The sequence below is a fragment of the Poecilia reticulata genome, chromosome 1, assembly GCF_904066995.2.
Source record: "Poecilia reticulata chromosome 1, P_reticulata-male-v2, whole genome shotgun sequence".
NCBI lineage: Eukaryota > Metazoa > Chordata > Actinopteri > Cyprinodontiformes > Poeciliidae > Poecilia > Poecilia reticulata.
The window spans coordinates 24,955,115-24,971,617 of NC_088830.1; the positions used below are offsets into that span (position 1 = coordinate 24,955,115).

Here is a 16,503-nt window from a genome sequence, read left to right on the forward strand (position 1 = left end):
GTGCCCACTAGTTGGGTATTAGTGATGCACATCTGTTTTGTTTTGAAAAGACAAAACTTTCACACATTTCAAGCACAACTCCAGCTTGTGGTAAAAAATAAATCTCTGTTTCACCCGTCCATTCCCTACATGTTGTGTCCATCACAACATGTAGTCAGATCTCTGTTTTATTGACTCCCATGCTGCACTGTCAGTGTTCACTGCTGTAGAGTGTCTTTTTCATCCATCTTTCCTTCTCATTCAGGTGGTTGTTAGTGGAAGGAGCCAGTGGAAAAGAGAAACCAAAGTCTGTACTTCAATGAACTTGATCAAAGCATGCAAGAACCCTGAGGAACTAGGTAGGCCACTATTTGATGCTCTAATGTATAGCTGCAGATTTTTGTGTATGTAATTTTGTGTTTATAACAGACAGAAGATTAAAGTTTTTTTTATTAATAGCAGTATTGTTCAAAACCTTTAAGTCGCACACTGCTCTTTTCTTGCACCCTTCTAAGTATATTCTGGAACAATGGTTCTGCACGCTGTCTGAAGGACATTTTGTGTTTCTCATTGCGGTTTTGCTACTTTTTGCACTCATTTTCAGTCCAGTACAAATGACCATATTTAAGTTAATGCCATCGAGCCTTTGTTTGAATTGTTCCAGAAGACTTCTAAAAGTAAGAGATGAGCCAGTTTCATCCACTAATAATGGGTAACTTGGCAAAGGACCAAATTAGATATTTTGCAACCAGTAGTCTGTCAGAAAAACCCACTTTGTTAGAATTCCCTTAACTAAATATAGGACAAATAACAAAGATGCAACAGTCTGACATAATTTAAAGAGCATTTTTATACCAACAAGGGGATTTCCAAAGAGCTACCAGCTGAAAACTTGCACACAGATGTCTGTGAGGTCCTGGCAGCTTCAGGACTGACTGGTTAGTGGCATCAAGCCTTGCCGAGGTTATAAAACATACATTTTCTATCACAGTCACTGCAGTTTAAATTTATGCAATGATACTCCAACAGTTTTCTCTAGCCGCATGAAGCAAAGAGTAGTGCATGTAATTGCAGGACCAGCAGATGGATGAAAGATGACTGCTTTAATTTTCCCTTGCTCACAATAAAGTCAGATTGGACTGGCTGGTTTATTCTAGAGTAGTTTCCTGTTGTTAGGGTGCCTAACCTCTGTACAGTCGATAAGCTGTGAGCCCGTTTGACTCGATGAGACTTATTAACAAACTCCTATGGGTTGGTTGTACTTGTGTTACTCCATAGTGACCAAATCTGGGAAAACGTTCCCATCAAACTGAGAAACTCAAATTAAAGATTTGATTTTTGTAGCATTTCCACAGCAGTGTTGCTTCTGCAACAAGAGATTAATTTGTAAAAAGGAGTGCAAGTATATTTGTTGTATATACTTGTCACTTTTTCACATATTCCCATGTCGAAGGCCTTGACGTGTGTGAAACTTCTGTGAGGAGAAAGTGCACTAAATGTTTACATAAATCTGTGTCAGATTCAAAGATGGAGTGTCTGCAGCTCACCATGACTGAGGTCCTGAAGAGACAGAACGGCAAAAGCAAGAAGGGCTACAACCAGGTAAGCTTGACGTGACATCAGCCCGTCTCTGTGGTCTGTGGTTTGAACGCTGTCGGGTAACGGTGTCGCAAACAACGTTGCAGCGCCGAGCCTACAAAGACGCAGACCTGAATTTGACTTTGATAGCATCGCATGCTCTGATTTCACAAATAAAACACAAATGAAAGCAGTTTTTCACACAAACGGCTCGATAGAGCAAAAAACCCACAACACAGAATATTTGTTTTTGCGCTTTTGCAAAAAAAAAAAAGAAAAATGTTTTCCCAACATTACAGCTCAGTCTCTCACGCACTTAAGAGTTTTCAGTCATTTTAAAATGATGTGCGTAGGCAGGTTTCAATTTCTTATAATTAATTAAAGTACAGCAACTCTGTTTTCTGCACAGTGCCTTGCAAAAGCATTCATGTCTCTTAAAATTTTCCGCATTTTGTCTTATTAAACGACAAACTTCTATGCTTTTTATAGGAATTTTAAGAAATTTGAAATAATTGTGAATTGGGACAAAAATGATACATGGTTAAGTTTTTTTTTTTTTTACAAGAAATTATCTGGGAAGGAACAAGTGCATTTAGATTTATCCTCTGATACCCATAAATAAAAACCAGTTTAATCTATTGTCTTACCTCAAGCTATGTTCAAACAGTTTTGCAATTATGCCATACTATTTGAATAACCATCTACAGCTTCAATAGGAGAACCTATGACAGGACATCTATTGGCTGTGTGCTTCAAATCTGGCCATCATGGAAGTTTCCCATTGTTAAAAGAAAGCTAATGAGAAGTTCTTTGTGCAAATTTGCCACAAGCCATTTTACAGCTAGCGTGTGAAAAGAAACTGCTCAGCTAAGATGGAACCCAAATTTGACATTTTGTTCTGCATGTGAAACACTACGTCACAGTAAAAAACTAACATTGCTTGTATTTCTTTCACTGCACAGTTTAGCACAATTTTGTGTTGGTCCGTCACCTACAATCCAAATAAACCACCTTGAAGTTTGTGGTTCTGTAACGAGAAAAATGTGCAGGTTTCTAAGTGCTTTAACCAACCCGAAGATTTATTGCTTTTGTTTGGCTCGTCTTTGCAGCAGCTCACCGTGACTGAGGTGAAGGTGGACAAGGTGCAGGTCAGTGGAGCTGGAAACACGACGTTTGCTGTTTGTCTGGACCAGGATGAAAAGAAGATACTGCAAAGTGTCACCAGGTATGGAATCAAACGAGAAATCAATAAAACGGATTCCTTGATATAAATAACACCGCTACATGCTGAGAAATTAACTTCATTTTTCAGATAATTTCCCATCTGTTCTCATTGTATTGTCTCTTAGGGTGTGCCGTTTTCTTATCTGCTGACTCATGATCAAGTGTTTTCTAACTCTTGTGTGTCCTCCTGTCTCATCCAGATGTGAAATATCTGTGTGCTACAAGCCTGACAGCTCAGCTGACTGGAGGCTAAGAAAATCGCAGGCCTCTGCTCAGATCCAGCCTCTCAACCCAACCTTCTGCTCTCTGCTCTGCCTACCCATCGTAACCTTCAGCGGGGCTCTGCCCTGAAAACGTTCATCACTCGTTTCACTGGATTCTGCCGGGAAGATCTTCAGCACTGTTATTCATTGTAGACTTTGCACACACTGCAGGAGGAAAAGCACTCAGGACTTTTCGTTGTTTTTGCCTGTTTGATGTTGTTTTGTTTTTTTTTATTAGTTGGATTCAATCCAATATGGCTGACTTTGAATGCAGGTTTTGGAAACTGAGCATTTGCACAATGAACTCCAGGCTTGGCTGTCCTCTGATCACTCAAGTACTCTTAACTTATATTAAACCAAGAGTGTTTGGAGACATGAGGGGTTTTATCTGTGCAATGCAGGCCTTCGCTGTTATGAAAAAACTTTTTAAGTTTGACTGCTTTGTTCTCAGTTCCTTTTTTTTTGAGTTTGTTGACAGAACTGACTTTGACCATATTTCCATTAGAACGTACAATGGTTGATCAGGGTAAATATTAAAATTATCAGGTAAGATGGGATTTACACTGGCATCACCGTGACGACATGTTTTTGTCAAGCCACATGACCATCGATTCTGAGCCGTTGCAGATTATTTGACAAAATCTGAGAAAGCACACTATAAGATGTACAACATGTAAAGTATTTGCTGTTAACATATTTCATGTACTATAACTTTTATTTGATTCTATTGTGTTTTTATGTGTATCATAATCTGATAATATTTCTCCCAAGGAGCTACTTCTGTCACAGTTTTAACCGCAGCTATAAATATGACCACTAGGCGTCTCTGTTGACTTTCCATTAAAGCTCCACTCTATGGCACATGTACACATAATTTGAACTCTGTAAGTACTGTAATATATCACAGGGGGAAAAAAATTACAATCCAACTTTAAGACGATAAAATGATCAAGAATAGAGATAGATAATATGGTGCTGCGAAATGCACTTACACGGACATCTTCCTATGTAACTGATTGCCGATAACTGCACTTTCTAAACATGTAATACAGCGTGCAACAATAAAATGTATTTTGTAATTTTTGGGAGTTTTTCTTTCTAATTGGAAAATAATGTATTTATTTGCGAGTGATATTGCACCCATCATAAAAACAGTCACATTTATTCAAAAGGAAAGCCCTTCGCACTTGCTGCTGTTTATTTCAAATGCCTTAGAAAAGTGGCTAATGGGAATATATATACATACAGGTAAATTAGAAATCATTTCAGAACTTTGTCTCTAATGTGGCACATTTAAGCATATAATCTGTATTTAACTGAAAAATATGTTGGAGGAAACGATGAATAAATTGCACTGACCTGCTTGTATAACTGTTCACATCTCTAACGCCTTAGTGCCTGGATTCATTTACAATGATATATTTTTAGCTTTTTTACCATCAAATTCTATATTAAGCAGAGATTTTTCAGTTTAATTATAGAACTTAGGATATATATACATTTTTTTCAATCACTTTGTACAATCAGGTATAATTAGGCCTAACTGACTCCTTAAGAGGCAGGTAAATATTTTTTATAGGCTACCTGTGGGTCAACAGGCACTACTGGTAGAAATATATCACCTTTTTGAGTGACAGTTTTGGATGCATTTACAATGGCAGTCTACAAGGGGTAAAACTAATACTTTCTTGAAGCCCCCTTTAAAGCCACACTTGATCAGTTTTCTAATGTCATGAACTTTTACCTCTTAATATACTGGAGGCTGTGGAGTCTGAGATGGAGCTCTGGGGTATTTTGTAACTTCTTTGAGTATTGCACAATATAACTGGTGGAACATCTTTTTCAGGACAGTAATGGACTAAGTTAAAGTGCTGCCAAGCCAAGTGTGGTAAATCCTCTGTGTTTCAGCTTCTGCTTTCTTATGCATTAAGCAGTAATTTTTCAGTTTCAGCAGACATGCGTTAGAAGCAGCTGCACTTCCTTCTAATGTGGTCTGGATTGCACTATATTTTAAGTGAAATCAGCTCAAATAAGGCTGTGATTTCTCTTTTTTTTTTGTTTTGTGCTTTTACAGTATTTTGTATTAAGGGTGTAATTGCACTGCAAACATTGTAACTATGTAGGACCAAAATTGATACAGCTCACAAAAATGAGTTGAATTTTTTTAATATTATAACTACAACTGAATATATATACACACACAAAAATCTGACAAAAACAATTGAAAATCCTTTATAATTTAAAATAAACACATAATTATATGTAAAATTTATACACTGAAATTGTATTCACTGCTTTTAAAACATATCGAAGGGTGAGGCTAATAATGCTACAGACAAGGTGATTGATCAGCAGGTGCCCTGTGAAACGTCTCCAATCAAATCAGATTATGCTGCATATAATCTGCATATAATCTGCATCATAGTTCATCCGAACTATGATGTTATAGAACATCATAGTTCGGATGTTCTATAACATCCGAACTATGAAATAACTAAATACTGAATTAGTGTAGATTTTTTAAATTGATGTTAACTTTACATTTTTTATTGTGTTATTAATTTGTTATTTATCTTCTGATCAGAATGTCTTTTTTTTTATTTGGCACTGATTGGAGTCATGCAAGTTATCTAAGAATAACTTTGGTGATATCGAGCCCTCAGTCTAATATTTTGTTAAAATCAATAGTATTACATCATTATTGCATGAGTTATATTAGTATTGTTATTAATGTAGTACTTTGCTCACTCACCAATGATACTCTAAATGCAAGCAATATCATTTTCTTCTAACAACCAGAAATATATTGTCTTATCCAGTTCCTCCCAGATTAACCTCAACATGCTGATTCAACAGATGAGTCACTTGGTTAAAAAAAGTGAGGATAAGAGTTTGATAATGAGTCACCTGCAACACGCAGAGCTTTTTCACTTGTTTCTAACTTTTCCTGAAGTGCCAAGCTCATGTCAGTGTATTTAATCTGTATTTTGATAGGACATGTTGATAATTCAGCTGGTGACTGACGTCACAAACAAAACAGAAATCTTTGGTGTTTGGTGCTCTCACTGAACACTTGCACCTATGAAAATGTAAGACAGTCCAGTGAGTTAATAATGTGCAGGCAAAACCTATGGAAAAAAGATGCTTTGCTTCAAAAACTTTGTATTTTGTTTTGACCATAGTAAAACAGACAGACATGACATGTAGGACAGGTGAACACAAACAATGGACTCTCCATTTCACCACTCTCCCCATCAATAAATAGCACAAAATACATCTGAAACCTCCAGCTTGCTAAATTAGTACAACCTAATACACTGTTTTGCACTGTTTTGTCTCTGCTCATAAATAAATAAAAAAACAAGTAAAAAAAAAAAAAAAAACACACAGCAGACTATTTAAAAAAAAACTATACAAGAACCTGAAACACAGGACTTGGAGATTGATCCATTTAAATAATCACAAAGGATTTTTGTCATTACTTATTACAACTTCATTTAAATTCTTAGTCATATAAATATTCACCCAATTTACTTTTTGGATTGTGGCACTTTCTATTTTGAAAAGCAACCGACGTCGGTGTTGTAAAATAAATTTTGTAAACCGAAATCAATTCAGAAAAAGAAATGCAAATATGCTATGCTATGCTACGAAGCGCCGCACGAGAAAATGTGCTGAGAAAATAAATGGCTTTTCTTCTGTATAATTTCGAACAGTCACAACGGCTTACTTTGGTCAGTGATTTGATTGGCTGTCATCCTGCTGTGGGCGTGGTTTAGTGTCAGCTCAGCGTTAGCCTGTCAGTTGGAGCGAGATGAGCAGAGCAAAGTGTCACTGACAGAAATTTTCGCACTAAAGTAAGCTGCTATAAAACAAATGGAGCTGTTTAAGCAACTTCACTCTAGGTAAGTGCTCACAAACTCTGAAATATATTACGTAAGACTTATTCCTTTCTTTAGAAAGCTGTTTAGGGCTTACTTTCCCCCTCAAATTGTCGACGAATGTACATTTTAGCCTCTTATTTTAGGGGAGAATGCCCCTTTTTTCCACTTTTACACAAAAGTAAAAAAAAAAAAAACTCAGCTTTTTTCTGTTTAGTGTGAATATTCGACGAAGTTTGACCAATTTAGCTGCCATTCATTTCATGTTGTTGTTTGCCTTGCTGCCCGGATAAGATGAAATGTGACATTTTAATCTTGATAGCGTAACTTTATTGAAGTAACCGCACTTCGCAGATAAAGTCTTACAGTAGTTTACAGCAGCGCCTGATAGAAATGCCTCTGCAGAGATGCAGACGCCGAGGCTCGTGTTGCACTCTGATTGTAAATGCCTCCCCTCGTCACCGTTTTACTATTAAAACGTATTAAAAGATTTTCCAACCCTGTGGCCTTTGATACGGAAAGAAACAGGGGCGGCGGGCTCATTTTTTTCCCTCTTGAGACGATAATAATGACTGTAAAAAGAGTGCTTGGCATCACCAAATCCCCTGTTGTGTCTGCTGGACCCTGAGTGCACCGCTGTTTATTTCCCGCAGCTTCCTTGTTTTAGATCTGAGCTTCCTGGTGCCGTTTAGGAGATTTAAGGGGATCCAGGATAGCTTAATGAGTGCAAGTGATTTATTTGTTCATAAAATAGACCAGGGTTTCTTCGTGATGAGCTGTCAGTGTTATTCTCAATACAGACGTTTGCATTCTGCCAAACATACTAATTTATCTCCATAATCTGGTTCCACTTATGTCAAACTATTGGGTGAGGCTTTTCGATCTGTAGTTAGACTCATAACAATAGCTACATTTTTAGCAGGTTATGTCATCCAATTATATTTTTAGACAGTGATTAATGGGAAGAGGTAAAACATTTGCTAACATTTAAATACTCTGTCAAAACAGAGTAACTAGTTGACATGATGTCAAGTGTAATCATGGCTGCAAAGATCCTCTTCTGCTGTAAATATCACATGACTGTTTGAAATTACCTCTGACCTCGTAAATTACTCGAATGCAATTTTTTGCTGGAAGGGGCAACAGGTGAGTGCGGCAAATGCAAAATATGTTAATCAATAAAACATGTAAGGTAAAAAGCCAGGATTAAATATGAGCTTATTATTAATCACAACATGGGCTGTCTTATATTACACCAACAAAAGCAATGCTATTTCCAAATCTAAATTTGATAAGTTACATAATTTTCTTTTTCAGGACAAAAATAGTTGTCTCATCAGTCATTCCACATAGTATTTTCTCAAAAGAATTTAATATAGTCCAGTTGTCTTTTGGCAAATGTGAGGTGGGGCTTTATGTTCTTTTAGGTCAGCTATGGTAGCCAAAAATGGTAGCCATTTTTGCCAAGAGTCTTTGTTATTGTTGAATGTGGAACTCTGACCTTAATGGAGGTTAATGAGGCCTGAAGAGCCTGATGTTGCCCTGGAATCTAGACCTGCAACTCCTGCGAAGATTTATCATATTGAATGATGAATCTTCTCCATATTGACGTTGACACCGTTGTTCTCAGCAGTTCAGGAGCCTTAAATGTCTTTGTGTCCCTTCCAGATAGATAGATGTCCCTTACGTTGTTTCTCGGTTGTTTTTGAGGTTTTATTTTTAGGCTGGGGCATGATGTGTTGCTCTCTGAGACTTTTTTGCCAAGGTCTTCATCAAACGGCTTGTGCTTGTGATTTTTGGGTTACACAAGTATGACTGCAATCAGGCCTGGATTTGGCTCGTAAAACTGAACCAAAATTGTTGTTAGTCACTGGCAAATTGTAATTTAACAAGGGGGTAGTTATCATAACACAGAAACATTTATCCCTAAGCCCCTTCCAGTTTTTTTTGTTTGTTTGATTATCTGAAATGTCTAAGTGAGATAAAACGAAAAGCAGAGGAAATCTGTAATATATAAGCACAAATCTAAAGCTTTATAAATGTGGAGTAAGATTAACAGTATACCCAAACTAATATTTTCTCTTTCATTTACTCTGGAACCATCATTCCGTCAGGAGATATACCTAGTGAGCAGGACTACTCAAGCATTTCATACAGACAGTATACTTTTTGCATATCCTCCTTGTGCCGAACTCGGATCTGTAGTGACCGTGTTTCCCTTTCTGTTTTAACTGCCACTGCTATTTGTCACCATGCTGTGCTTGTAGATGTAGCTAACATAGGCCTTTAATGTGCACATTCACGTTTTGCACATTTTTATACTTCCATGTTGGTCTCTACTGCTTCTATAAATAATCCAAGTGCTTTAAAAACAGTAGGTAACTTATAAAGCATGTTTTCTTACATATTTTCTTGTCGCTATAACTTGAGACTGATAATCTGTGAAAAAAATGAAGCTCCTCTACCTCCTCCTACTATCTGCAGAAATACACCGCTGCCGATCAGAAAGGAGGAATGTCTTGGGACTGTCAACCAAGCGCTTTTCACACCCTTCACCGCACAAGGCATATGAGAGCTAATGGTGGAGAAAAAAAACCTAACCTCACAGGAAAGCTGTCTCTCCGCTGCCACCAGTAACCATGTTTACTAGTCTGAGGATTCATGGTGGGCTCCACTATGGGGGGGAGCTGTAGCGCAACAGAAAGCAAAGAAGAGATTGTGAGCAGTGTGTATACAAGTGTGATTGACAGTCCTAAGACAATCCTGGATGTGTTTGGTTGTTTCTGACTGGGAGTATTTCTGCACATGGCAGTAGTTTTCTCAGGGAGAATGTGAAGGCCAAATTTTTTTTCAAAAAATTATCTGTTTGTTATGATACTGTCTGGACATAGTGACAGTTTTAACAAATATGAAAAAAACATATGTTTTTTTTAATTTTTTATAAAAGTTACCCACACCAGCTTTAATTTTGTTGGTGTCTGGAAAACAAGCCTTTGCAAAAACCTGCCAATTATTAGGTCAAAATTAGCAATCACTGCCCCGTTACCTAGCAACTCACCTGGAGCTGCTCAGCTGGTTTTATTGCTGTATGTGCTGTACAATGGCTGCTGGAAAGGACAAGTTTTTCATTGTTGGCCCACCAGGCAAAATTAAAGACCATCAAAGATTTACAGTGGTACATTCTCTACAGCCATTTTCACGGGTATAAAGTGAAAGTGTAAACGTTGAGTTGAAGCTCGGGGCCAGCAACAGCTTATTTGGATTTAAAGTGACAGGAGACCTCATTCTGAAAGGAGCTCAAAATAGGAAGAACAAATCAAATTCTCATTATCTAAGAAAAATGATTCTTGGATAATGATTTTTTTATAACCTAGTTGTTCTCAAACCAGATCGTCAAGTAGCCTTGCCCTTCATGTTTTAGACATGTCTCTGTTCTAAACTGATACAAATGATTGCATGACCTCCTCTGTAGCCATTAAATTCTGCAGAAGCCTGTTAATTGGAAACAAGGAGACACCTAAAGCAAGCAGGATGGGGGAATTTGAGGAACATGTTAGGGAACCACTGGAATAAGCCCATAAAACCTTCTTAAACTCTTCAGGGAAGCGCAATTGATCACCTTTAAAACAGAGTGTAAATTATCAGTGCAGTTCAGTCGTGTAGCTAAACTGAAACCAACACAAAGTGCCTCAAAATATGTCGTCAATATTTCCCAATTGAAACATTCTTACATGAGTTTACTCTTTGACATGCTGCTCTTGTTGCTTTTTTAAAATTGAATTCAGAATTTTCCCACAGTTCAGAAATTTTCTGAATAAAAATCTAGAAAATCAAATTTTATTATAAATTTGACTTTTACAGAATGAAATATGTATTTGATCACCCACCAATTTACAATAATTCTGCTGGTTGATATTAGTTTGTCTTTAAGAAGTCCTCCTATCATCCATTCATTACCTGCATCAATTACACCTGTTTGGAATTGTTACCTGTATAAAAAACACCTGCCCATGTAAATCAGACTCTCTACCTGTAACCTCTCTGCTTCTCATTTTGGTAAGTGCTTTGGACGCGATTTTCTGATAAATGGTCAGAACCTGATTGTATTGAAGGATGGCGCCATGTATGGCAAGATTTTGGGCAATAACCTCATTCCCTCAGTGAGTCATGGGTCATGGTAAAACTCTGAAATTTGTGGTGTATCAAATAGTTACTTCCCCCTCTCTGTTCTTCTTATCTTTGAATTTTCTTGCAAATGTAGCTAGACTAAATATAGATAATATAAATAATATAGAATGTTTCTTAAGGTAAGACTTTGTTTGTCTACTCACTGCAGGTTTAGTTGTACTCAGACTGGACAGAAAAAAAAAGTTCTCAGAAAACATGCAGAAATGGTCACATTTAAAAAGGTGTGAAAAGTATTTAAAAAGCACACTCAGCTCAGTGTGCATCTTCAACAGGGAAAGTTGTACAGACTTTATTTTTTCAGTTTGAGTTATCAGAAACAAAAGTGTGCATTTCTCGGCATTGTCACGTACTTGTGGGCTCCTTGGAAAGCAGAGGCAGCAGCCAGCTGCAGTAAACTCTTTAGTGGTTAGTGAGCATAACAAAGTTTACTTCAACTACTTACCTTTATCTTAAAAAGTGTGTGCTGTGGTGGTAAATACAAATTAGATTTGCTCTTCCTCACTGGAAACTGTAGCTGCAATTGCAGTTTCCAATGATTACAAATGTTTTGTCAGAGAAATATAGAAGACGTGTTACATTATAAATTTAAGTTGTATAAAAAAAAGAAGAAAATACTACAGGAAATTTTGCATTGAGAAGAACACTGATAACAGGAGTATGTAAACAGCTGATTTTCATCTGTAGTCTGGTTGAGAAACAGTACTTTGAAAATCTTTGCAGACCAAGGAGCTGTTAGCTAAACCTGTAACAAAATATGAAATAATTGTTATAGAGCCAGCTGCTTTTCAGAAGAGAACTGAGCTAATTTTGTTTTCAGCAGAAAAGTCGTTCATGCATGTTTCAGAAATCCTTTTATATCCCATGGCAACCATTGAGGTGTGAAATACTCCTGGGGGAGACCGAGGCAGAGCTGCAGTTTCCTCACAGAGCCCCCATCACTGTACTGTTCATTCACATCACTGTTATATTCACTGTACTACCCCATTCAGCTCGTCCAGAGTAGCCAGCAGCAATTAGGCTAGTCTGGTGGAACTGCACCTCTGCTGAGCTCATTAAACAAGGTACGATGCGATGCTGGTTAAAACGCTGTTAAAGGGTTAATAGAGGAATGATGTGATGACTTCCTGAAGGCAGAGTTTCAGAAAGAGCAGAGCAAACTGAGGCTCAGTTTCAAGGCGCTAAATTACAAAGTCAAATATTTTAAATCATATTTGACATACAGCATTTTTATGACAACTGAAGGTAGCATAGTTACTTGATTGAACTATAAAACATACAAAACGTAATACATAATATGTATAATTTTACTTTTTCTAAAAATGTCGTTTCATGTGTTGAAGAAAGTTGGCTCTAATTTAAATAAATGTTTACGAGTTTTCTTGTTAAATAATGTCATAACACATATTATTCAGGTTTATTATGAAGCAGGAAATTACATAAACATTATTTCTACAAAAATGACCAGTAGCCCAAGGTGAGTAGAGAAGCCAAAAATTATACCCAGGTTAAAATGGTACTGTTTTAAAATGTCTTTGCTCAAGTATAAGTACAAAGTAGCTATGCAAATAATTACTAAAATAAGAGTAAAAATGTATATTTAGTAAAGATTACACATTTTCAGTTCATAGAATGTGATTTAATATTTTAAAATGATTTAATCAGACATAATATGCAAATTCTAAAGATAAAAAAAAATGAATAAATACAAAGGCATACCATTACCGCAAAAAAAAAAAAATTGAGTAGAAGAAACCTTTTTCTAAATATGTTTTCTTCAAAGTCAAACTAAGGGGAACAATTCTTACAGTAGATAATATACAGCAGGTTTATATACCCCCAGTGATAATATACATGGTTTGTGACAACAAGCTCAGCAAACAAGAAATAACTTTAAATTGATGAATTTTGAACATACAGTAAGCCACACTTTAACATAAACTGTAGTTGTCTCATGTAAGCCTGGTTAAAGCAAGCTTGTCCTTCCTTCAGTAAAGTTACTCACTGCAGGAGTAAGAATAATACTTTATAATAATATTACTCAAGTAAGAACTAAGTTAGGAGTAACGAAGGGGTCGGTAGGAGTAGAACAACTCCTAAAAGTTTTTTTTTTCCAAAAGTACTGAAGTAAATGTAACTTTACTTGACTAAAGTAAAGTTCTATTAACTGAGTAAAGTTTTTCAGTGCTTGCTGAGTTTACAGTAAGGCATAACTAGTTTCTACCCACCTCTGCCTGTATCTGACGTCAGTATGTACCAGGAAATATTAGTTGTTTTTCTCAAACATGCAAAAGAATGTAGCTTCCGCTCCTATTACGAATAATTAATGATCACTCTTGGCAGGAAGGATAAAAACAAAAATTTTAATTTTCCTAAAAAAATCTGAACCAGCTAAAATAGAGTTTAGCAGGTAAAAAAATGACAACATTCTGAGATTGGTACTTGGCTACAGCATTTGGCTGTGCATTTTCAGGTTTGCATCCGTGCATAAAGCTCTGTTTGTAGCTACAGGTGTAACAGTGTTTAGAACTGTAGTTATAGTCATCCAGGGCAGATGTTAGTGCTAGGTAACATCTGTCCTGATCACTCACTTCTTTCCACCACGTGTTAACGTACTGCATCAAGTGGCCCCATCTGCAAAGCCCTAATGGATCTGCTGCCCCCTCATCTAAACATGCACACATATTAACCCTAACCAAAACTCAATTCACACCAGAAATTGTCCCCGCAAGGAGCAATGGTCCCCACAACCCCACATTGTGGACAGAAATAGGTCACCACAAGGATATTAGAATCTGGTTCATGCACACATGCACACACCATCACTGGTGGAGGACAGCTTCCTATAATTGTCCAGTATAGTAATACAGGAACTCTCTTTGATTGATATCCTCTGCAGCTCGTACCACATCTACATGAAGTCTGTTTTTGCAATGTTTTTCTTTTTGTCTCTGTGGATGTTTGCTGCAAAGATGACAGGCATGTATGTGACTGTGCTGCTCTTCACCATCACCACATAGATTGTTTCTTTCCTTATTAAAAGAGTATCAACTTTCACTCTCAGCCCATAAATTTCACACATACTTTCCTGTCAGGAAGCCTAAGGGCCGTCTCTCCAGGCCTGTTTTTCAAGTTTTCCTTGGCATCTGTCAAAGGTGCAAACGTCTAAGACCAGTCCAGGTCTGGATGTCAGTGTCGGTGAATCCCATCAGTGGCAGACACTGCAGGGGATTTCCAATGAAACAACCACCTATAAATACAGTTCCACCCTCCCTCCCCCGTCCACCTTAAAAAACACCACTTCTTTATTGCTCTATGAACGCACTTCCACACAGCTCTGCCGGGGCCTTCCTGTTTTCTGAGATGTCTGCAGCGTGCCGGAACGGAAATGAACTCCCCTGTTTTCTGTTTGGTCTCATTGTTCAGGCTGACCACTGAGGCACACGGTGACGGCTGCCTGTGCAGGAGAACGAGCAGATAGATGGTTGTTGCGGGGCCGAAACGTACGTCAGGAACTGATTCACATTCACCGCAAACAATCAACAGTCGTAGGGGGAAGTTTGTTTCACTGGTTTGGGGATTTGGCATCTCTAACAGTGCTTTTAGTTGTCTTTGTATTCGCTGGCAGCTTTGTGGGCCATTCAACTGATTCTACCCACAATTCTGGTAACAAGAACTGTAGGATGACAGTTTATTAACACGTCATCCAGGTTGCTGCATGCAGAGCACCAGTCTAATAAAAGAGTTAGCTTTCCGCAGTTTGGAGAGAGTAGGTGCAAATGTCCAGCTGGGTGAAAAGTTTAGCTTTCTGTGTTGGCTGAAGCCACATTTTTCACTATTTCAGTTACATTTGTATAATCTCTCTTTCCTTCCGTTTTGCTGCTAAAATACAGAGAGCTTTGTGTTGATGCAGAAAGCTATGTCTGCCACGTAAATATCTCCACATACTCTGGCTTTTTAAGGCAGTGTTAATGCATTTCCTGCTCTGTGTATGAGTAACGAGGTTAGTTTAGGATTAGGGAAATACTTTGTGTAAGAATTGCACACAGGATCATTTGGATTTAAAAACAAAAGTTCCATTCAAAGCAGTCAACGTTGGTGGTCGCTTGGTGTCTAATTTGGCCCTTGAAAAGCTGTGAATTACGAGTGGGATCTATTTTTAAATCTGTCTTCACCAAAGCTCCGTCTCTGTTTCAAATTCAGCATCTTTTGGCCTCCATCTAAATATAGAGCGTCATCTGCCCACTCATTTAGAGAGAAAGGAAGTGCTGTGCGTGTCAGTTTCTGCACTGGATTAGAACTTTTTTTTTTTTTTTAAATAGACACACAGTGCATGTTCACGAAATCAATGATGCATGTGCATTCTTCACCTGATTTATTGAATTCAATGTGCAAGTAGTAAATGGAGAAAAAGGAAAAAGTAACATTTAGTTACGAGATGCATTGAGAAAAAGTGAGAGCCAACAGCAAACAGAGTTTCAAGACGACGTAAATCAACTTATGGCACCCGGAAACCTGTGGTCAGATAGGTTGCATTCACGTCCTAAAAGAGTGATGCTAACCATGTGCCAGTCTGCAGCTTTTCTTACACAATGCAAAGGCAAAGTATTTCTTTTGTTCTCAAATGAACAATAAGTTGACTGTTTGAAGGAGAACAATGAAATAAAGGCAGCATGCCAGTTTGCAAAGGTTTGGAAAGGTGAAATACACAGGCAAGTGTGCTTTACAATACTTAACCACAAACGCAGCCACTCCTACATACTTGCTCTTGGAACTCTGATAGTTCTCATCTCCTTCTAATGAACCCACACGTCTTGTTAAAAGAGGAAATAAAGTCACTAGTGCGCAGACTCTACCATTCATTCTCACTACGCCTCTGTTTGGCTTACATGTTGCTTTCAGTCCAGGATGTGTATTGTGTGAATGAATGGCTTGTGTATAGTCCAGATGGATCAGGGTAAGTTAGAGTTTATTATCATTATCACCAACTGATTGGCTCAGATCTTGGTTGCTTTGGTGCCTCATGTGTTGCTGCTGTTCAGAAACTAGATCTAATAATTTGCTTTTGCAGCCTATTGCTAGTCTTGGTGTTTTTATCAGTTTTTGAAGTCAACGTGCTTCATTTTTTATTTTGTAGACTTGTACAGTATATTATTATTGGTAATCTTATTTGTTTTATATATTATTTTTTTTATTATTTTAAGAACTTTTTGTGTGAACCTTTATATCTCTTGTTACTGTTGGACCTAAATTTCCCCTTTGTGAACTATAAAGGCTGTTTCTATTCTTAATTATACTATGTTTGAATGTTTGGATACATTTAAGTGCTTTTAGAGTTCATTTTCATGTATAAAACTTGTGGGATAAGGAATTTTATTTTTGGAACGTTGTAG

The 16,503-nt window shown here is 37.4% G+C and overlaps 2 protein-coding genes across 5 annotated transcripts in view; both read left to right on the forward strand.

The window, feature by feature from the left end:
* pik3r5 (phosphoinositide-3-kinase, regulatory subunit 5) overlaps window positions 1-4,123 on the forward strand; it is a 28,737-nt gene extending 24,614 nt beyond the window's left edge. For all 3 annotated transcript variants that reach the window (XM_008414557.3, XM_008414575.3, XM_008414565.2), the window contains exons 15-18: window positions 245-338; window positions 1,499-1,581; window positions 2,667-2,782; window positions 2,982-4,123. In XM_008414557.3, coding sequence (XP_008412779.2) covers window positions 245-338; window positions 1,499-1,581; window positions 2,667-2,782; window positions 2,982-3,132 — 444 coding nt within the window. In that variant the 3' untranslated portion in view covers window positions 3,133-4,123. The remainder of the gene's footprint in view (window positions 1-244; window positions 339-1,498; window positions 1,582-2,666; window positions 2,783-2,981) is intronic.
* Window positions 4,124-6,778: 2,655 nt separating this feature from the next.
* Window positions 6,779-16,503, forward strand: part of pik3r6 (phosphoinositide-3-kinase regulatory subunit 6) — a 28,390-nt gene continuing 18,665 nt past the window's right edge. The window contains exon 1 of one of the 2 annotated variants that reach the window (XM_008414537.2): window positions 6,779-6,949. The gene's annotated coding sequence lies outside the window, so the exon portion shown is untranslated. Of the gene's footprint in view, window positions 6,950-15,571; window positions 16,068-16,503 lie in introns of those variants that run through there. The other variant, XM_008414545.2, reaches the window with a different exon arrangement.